The following is a 7,479-nucleotide window of genomic DNA, read 5'->3' as shown; positions in this document are numbered from 1 at the left end:
TTTTTTGAACACTTAATAGATAACAAAAATTTAATAAAGACTGAATTGAAAATATTTAAACGGATTAAGTACAAATAAAAGATCTTATTTTAAATACAAATAAAATATATTTTTTTTTTATTGTATTGATTAACTATAGAAGTTCTTCAACTCACAGTGTATATATATAACAATTAAAATCTTAATTAATGTTTATGGAGAAAATTTGCAACAAAAAATTATTTGTTATTTTTTTAACAAATACTTTCTTCTCTTATATATTTAAGATAAGAAACAAAAAGATGTAGACAAATATATCATTAATTACTTTTATTCACATAAGTACACATTTACCATCATATCTACATAAGAAAACACCTAGTATATATATGTATATTATATATATATATATGGGCTCAAACAACAAAACTTGAACTATGTAAAACACACATGCATCTTCTAATAGATCTATTATATATATAATTATGATACTAACTTACTAGGGTTCCAACCGTATTTCTTTTTCTATATGGCATACTATATGTTACATGATTAAGATAACAACACATTATTTATGGTACTTTATGCCAATACACCAACTTCCAAGATTCTCATAATATTGATTGGAGTTAAGTTAATTGGGTATGAGCTTGAAAGGAGGCTTTGAAAGAGATGGTGATGGATCATATCTTCCATAGTCTTTTGTGTTAGCCCTAAGAAGCCTCTCATGGATGCTTCTTACTTCTTCTTTATTCAGTGCCTTCCTTGGTGTTCCCTAACAAAGTGACAAACCATAGGCTGAGTGTAAAGTTCATGCACATGGAGGCTTATCAAGAAATGAAAATTTTAAAATTATACATTCTTAATCTCAATTTGATCATCACAATGGCAAAAGTATGAATAGTTAGTTTTAATTATTTTTTAAGTATATTATAGTATTAAAAAGACATTCAAGATGATTATTCTAATTTGAATTTCTGCTCAATTTTTGGTTTCTACTTTTTAGGTATTTTCATATTTAAAAATATATTAATTTTGTTTCAATATATTAACATCAATGTATTTTTAAGGTTCAACAACATAGAATAACACAAATTATTCACTCTAATTATCTATAAAAAAAACAAGTGATATAATAAAAAATAACAAAATTAGTATAGAAATAACCAAACATATAAATTTTATATACACATAATTTATGATTAAATGATAATATAAAATAAGGAAAGGGTTAACACACTTTTTCTATCAAATATTTTATGATTGATTACAATTATTTACAAAAGAGTGAATCATTGCATGTGTGGTTAAACCATCAAAATCGATCATTTGTATAAAATTCAACTAGTAATAGAGATTGTGTTTGAGAAATGTTACTAATAATTTTTGTAAAATAATATTATATTACCAGTGTTTAATTATATATGCATGTTTAATTACTCTCATTTTCCATGTTCGCTATCATCTAATACACTCCACACACACAACACACATAAGAAAAATAACAAAAGATTGAATAAATAAGAAGAAAAAGAAGATATATAGAAATTAACAAAGAACATGTTTCAAACAGGAAGGTAACATATGGGTAGTTCATGAATTCTGCACCATTTTGTTAGGTACAACCACAAGGTTTCACAGTGAGAGAAATAGACAGTGTTGTTTGATACGTAAATAACTAACATGATGTTCAAGAAGATACCAATATTTATCAGAATTTATCATATGGTTTTGAAGAAGGGTGAAGCATATCAGAAAGGTAAAACACTTTGTTCTTGAAACTGATTCATACATGTGAATAACCTATTGCAGAAATGCTTAATAAAACTATAGACTGTGGTAGGAACAGAAACTGTATAAGAAAAGATATATAAACAGATTGAGATCAAAACATTGTTAGGCATGCATACCTCTTGAATTGCATTCACATCTTTCGTGAAGTTCCTGATATCCTTGGATCGTCTAGCTGCAGATGCATTAAGCACAGACCAAGGTAAAACTTCTGTTAATGTCATCAAACAATTTTAAGACCTTATAGTTTTGCATATATTACATGAATGTGTATGTGTGAATATACAGTATGTAGAATAACATATAATAATGAAAAGTTAAATTTCAATGAATAAAGTTCGGTTAATCACATGCCATGCACTTAGCTGCAAATGAAGTAAATATATATAATCAAAACCCCATACTCTGATACAAACACATTATATATTAGATTAACTTTCCAGCTATCAAAATTAACCTGAACTCAACAATATCACTCTTATTTATGGCTTTAAACTTCTCATATGTTTATATACACATGTTATTATAAGTGTTTTTATTATATATATGTGTGTGTTCATACATGCACTACTCAAAAAATCATTTATTCTAGGCATGCAATATCTCTCCAACATAATGAGTGAAAGGATATATATAAGTGTGAATGAAGAACTTATGTATAGATTCTGTCTTATACCTGATTTATTTTATACTAAAAACTGTAACCAAGACCTAAAAAGACCCACCTGCAAAAGATGGTGATAGAAATGATGCAGAGATTAGAAGAAAGAGGAGGATGAAGTTCTTGAGAAGCATGAGAGTACCCATTTGTGCAAGTTTGAATTTTTCTAGGTTTGAAGTTAAATGGTGTTTCCTATGTATATTGCAAGGAACAAGAAATTCCCCACAGAGGAAGCCTTTTGAAGGAAAAACTGAAGTTGATAGTTTAATTTTGAAAGTAAGTGTTGGCACTCTTTAGTATATAAAAATAATGAAACAGAAAAGGTGTGTGTAGACCACTTTGCTTTTGTTGGGGCACTAAGTCTAAGAAGTTAGTGGAGTGACATATATTAATTAGGATAATAGTTCAAATTAGACCTTAGTGGAAATTATTATATACCCCTATAAAACAATTCAATTTTCTTACACTACAAAAACCTTTATTTTTGCCCCTCCTTTTTGAACTTAAAATATATTTTCAAAGCAACATGGAAACTTCAATTTTTGTATGATTGAAAAGGTCTTTTTTTTTTTTTTTACTTATCCGAAATCTTTACAGCAAATTTCCATTCTTCTATAGCAAACCAAAGTTTTCTTCAAGACTATGTTTTTGGTACCCTTTCTTTCTTCTAAAGGTTAATAGTGTATGTGTAGTATTGAATAATACAACTTTCTCCACTATCTATCATCATTCTGAATAGGAGACTTTTAAATAACTAACTTAAAAATTGATTGAATAATAATTTCTTATTGCATAACTTAGTACAATCGTTTACACTACTAGCTAGTTATGCATAAAAAACAACTCCTTTTAAAATTATAAATAATATAAAAAGATATTGAAAATCCAAAATTTAAAGATTAAGAATTCTATGTGATCTTATTATGAGTATCAACTTGTCGAGTGATAAGATTCTAATTGTGATTTGATTATTTTTTTTTCTAAAAAAAGGTTTTTTTTCTGCGATTGAGAGAAAAGAAAAAAAATTCATCTGTAAACGAGAGACTCAAGTCACTAAAAGAGTTATAAAACTCTTTTATAAATAGATATTCATATGTTTATAAAAGAGTGAATATTTCTTGAAAATTTTATAAAATCAACATGAACCATTAATTGGAATAATATTTACTTGATCGACATAATAACATTATAATAAATAGTACTAAAATAATAAATAACGTATTAAACTACCAATATTTAATTATATTATGTAAATATAACTCAAATAAATGTATTTTTGAAAAAAAAATTAAAAAATATACCTATTGGGGTTGGATAGGAATATTATGTTTTATAAATCCAACAAAACTTTTTTGTGTTATGTAATGAATGGTTGAGAATTTACGAGGTAATTTCTTTTTCTTTTTTTTGTTCAAGCCTTATTTTTCTTTGTATAATCTTTACGGACGTATATAAGTTGAATTATTCCAAATACTTATGTATGAACATATTTTTACCTGATAATTATAATTATATATATATATATATATATATATATATATATATATATAGATATATAAATGTGTTATAAATGAATAAGAATATAACAAAAATTACAAACATTTTAACATAATGTTTTTCTTACGATCGTCATGCACGCATACCTTTCATTTGTTGGTATTTTAAGAAAATTTGTAATTATAATTTTGTATCCTATAAATAAAATAATCAAATATACCATTTTATGTCACTTAATATTATCATCAACTAATTTATTAACTTAATTTTTCTTAACTCTAAACTCATAACATATAAACTTCAAGTAAGTTAATGGTATAATTTTTCTAAGCACACTCAAACTCTATTTCTGAACACTAAACATGAAGTATTGATTTAACCTTAATCAAGAAATAACTTTATCTACTTAAAAAATCCCGTTAGTTCTGTCTTAGAATTCTCCCATGACGACTGTCTGACAAAAAAAGCATATTCTTAACCGTTAATATGATAGGCACGATCGAAATTAATAATAAAATAATTTGGTCTAGTTATTATTATTATTAATTAAGTTTTAAGTTTTTCCTACGTATTTAATTATTTTTAATCAAGTCTTATGGATTTGTTTTATCTATTAATCATCCAGTTCATGGAAATTTATATAAAAAGGTAAAATTTCAAAAGGGGTTGAAATGGAAAGTTAGAAAAAGCATGCGCAGAAGGGTCTAAAAGAAGATGAATCCAAACAAAAAAGTGATATTAGGTTAGCATAAAATAGTATTCTAAATTGTAGTGCTTCCAATTATCCTTAACGACAAGGACAAAGCACCAAACATCAATGAAAGGACATTGGTGGAGAATAAAGATGAGCACTGTAATGTTTTAAAAACTCTTATCTTTTTCTACCTCTTTTCTTAAAGTGGTTTTAGGATGTTTATGGCTCCCCTTATTAGGTCAAGCATTATCTTCTCACAAAGATTCTTCTCCACCTCTTTTACACATTAATAATTGGTCAACTCACAACAATGTCACAACATATCACATACATAACTCTATCATTTAACAACCCTACTAAAAGTTACAAGAAAAATTAACTAGTTATAACAACTTAATATTAAAAAAATTTATCTTTTATTACAGTTTTATCATCGTGTCACATTCTATACTGATTTTGGTAATCGGTATAAAAAAATCTTATCTTATTCATAATATTGTCACAGTATCATTTTCTATACTTGATGAATTTCAGTCGGTATAAAATATAAGTACTTAACATTTTTTTACTATATACTTAACCTAACCAATGAATCAAAATGTCATTTCAAATAATATATACGGTTGGGCAAAATTTAAAATTTAATTAAAATATAGTGTCTTCTTGTAAGGTGAATGATTTTATATATAAAGATAAAATCTTATACAAGTGGTGTTAAGGATTAGGGATGATAAAAGAACATGTTTTCAGCATTTGTCAAGATTAGGGACCCAACACGTGGACCCTTTAGACAATAGCCTCAAAATTCCAAGCCACTTGAATAGCCATTAGGTCATTAGTCACCTATATGACAGATTTTTAGAAGGATATAGTTTATCTAAAAAGACGTGTTTAATTTAATAGTGTATCGTGATTCAAAATTTAAATTTTAAAATTTAATTAGGATAATTACATTAAATAATAATGTTCAAAATTAATATTTTTTATAAAAATTAAACTTTAAAGTACCTTAGATAGTGTACACGTTTATTCTCTCTTTTTTATCCAACTTTCATATATGTAATTCTTGTTATAAATAAGTCTTTGATTTAGAAATATGTAAATCTATATGACTGATTAAAATAAATTATAATACAATATTGAACTAATATAACGCAATTCTCACCATAACAATTATATGAACTTATCAAGATCATAATTATTTCTTAATTTTTTATTAATGAAATGAATTTAAACTTTAAACGCATTCATTGTAAAGATTTTTATTTTTCTAGCAATAAAAAATTACTGAATATAAAAAATATTTAAGATATTTCAATCTTTTTACAAAATTAAAAAAAGAAAAGTTTGGATTAGTGATATAAACCCCCTTTTGTAATATATTATTAAACATCTAGTCTTAGCCTGGGTATAAGAAAAATATTTTATTATTTTTGATAAAGATTTAAGAGATAGAATGTTTTTCTGATATAACGGTGAGTGTTATAATGTTTTCAGACATCTTAATCATCATACATATGAGATATTGTTTACTTTGAAATCTTATACACCATGATTTTGTATTTAAAAGACATCTTTAAAAAAAAAATTTAAACTATGATTAATTTGAACTCTTAAGTGATATTAATGATTGAGTGTGATAATAATAATTATAAATACATAAATCGTTTAACATAAAAAATCATTACAAACATAAATTTTAAAACAATAATATAAAATCATAATATACATATATGATATATATTTTTCTTTTATCGTATTAATACATTCTAATTGACTTTTTCTTTATCATTTTTTGTTGAAAGCAATATTGTTTTTTTTTCCTTTCTCTCACATACTTTATTAGCTGTCCAGATTATCCTTTTTCTTAAGCAAACTGGCCTAATAATCTTTTTGCATGCATGCTTTGTTTAATTGATTAGGTTTAATTAGGATAATACGTGGATTGCTTTGTGATTTGAGTACTCATGATCATTATAAGCCATCCATTTAAAATAGTAAAAGCTTGATCTTATAAATCAAATCCTCATCAAGTGCATCATTTACTACACCATCTACTTAATAGCAAATAAAATTTCGACATTGATCTCATTCAATAATGTTCTAGATATCGTTAGAAGTGCACTTTGGCCATCACTAAATAGATATCCTTTGTAGCACCTACCCTTCTTCAAATTAAAATTAGGTTTTGCGTAATCAATCCTTAAAAGAGATTTGTAAAATAAAATATTTTAGTGGTTTACATATTGATATTATTTATCCTATAATTAACTTTTAACATGTTGATAATTTTTTTAATAAAAAAAAATTAACTTTATTGTATACATAAGTAAACATATGCGATGTTGATATTATTTTTATAACACCTTTTTTTTAAAAAAAAATATGATTATTAATTTAATTATATTTTAATAAATTACGGAATATTCTTTTTTTTTTTGTACGAGTATTTCCTATACTCTATTAACAAAGAGTATTAAAGGAATATACACGAACTAAGCATTGTAAGTAAATAGAAAGGAATAACATTTGATTAAATATACAAAGGTTCGATGTAGATTGTTTTAAGGGATGAAAAAGTAAAAGTGAAAGAGATTTGAAAGAAAAATTTATAAAAGTTTGTGAATGATTTGATGTGTGTGATAAATAAAAAAATATTTTAATAAATTAAAATATAAGATTACAATTTTACTTTTGTAGTTAAAATTAATGTAATATAAAATTTAATTAATTATACTTAATTTAAAATAAAATTTGAATAATTAATTTTTAAATAAAAAATTAATCGGGATAGTTCTTCTCCTTCTCTTCTTCATCTAAATATTATTATGAAAAGTACAAACAAGAAAATGTCATT

The 7,479-nt window shown here is 24.8% G+C and overlaps 1 protein-coding gene across 1 annotated transcript; it reads right to left on the bottom strand.

Annotated features, from left to right (window-relative positions):
• Window positions 1–432: 432 nt before the first annotated feature.
• On the bottom strand, window positions 433–2,701 carry LOC148202616 (protein CASPARIAN STRIP INTEGRITY FACTOR 1-like). The gene is made up of 3 exons (XM_088110668.1): window positions 2,496–2,701; window positions 1,890–1,945; window positions 433–754 (listed from the first exon to the last, which is right to left on the bottom strand). Exons 1-3 carry the CDS (start codon window positions 2,575–2,577, stop codon window positions 614–616), a joined length of 279 nt encoding a protein of 92 aa, XP_087966794.1. The 5' UTR covers window positions 2,578–2,701; the 3' UTR covers window positions 433–613.
• Window positions 2,702–7,479: the final 4,778 nt, after the last annotated feature.

The sequence above is a fragment of the Vigna umbellata genome, chromosome 3, assembly GCF_029865625.1.
Source record: "Vigna umbellata cultivar VRB3 chromosome 3, Vumbellata_1.0, whole genome shotgun sequence".
NCBI lineage: Eukaryota > Viridiplantae > Streptophyta > Magnoliopsida > Fabales > Fabaceae > Vigna > Vigna umbellata.
The sequence above is the reverse complement of the archived record's forward strand: the minus strand, read 5'-3'. Positions and strand labels throughout refer to the sequence as shown.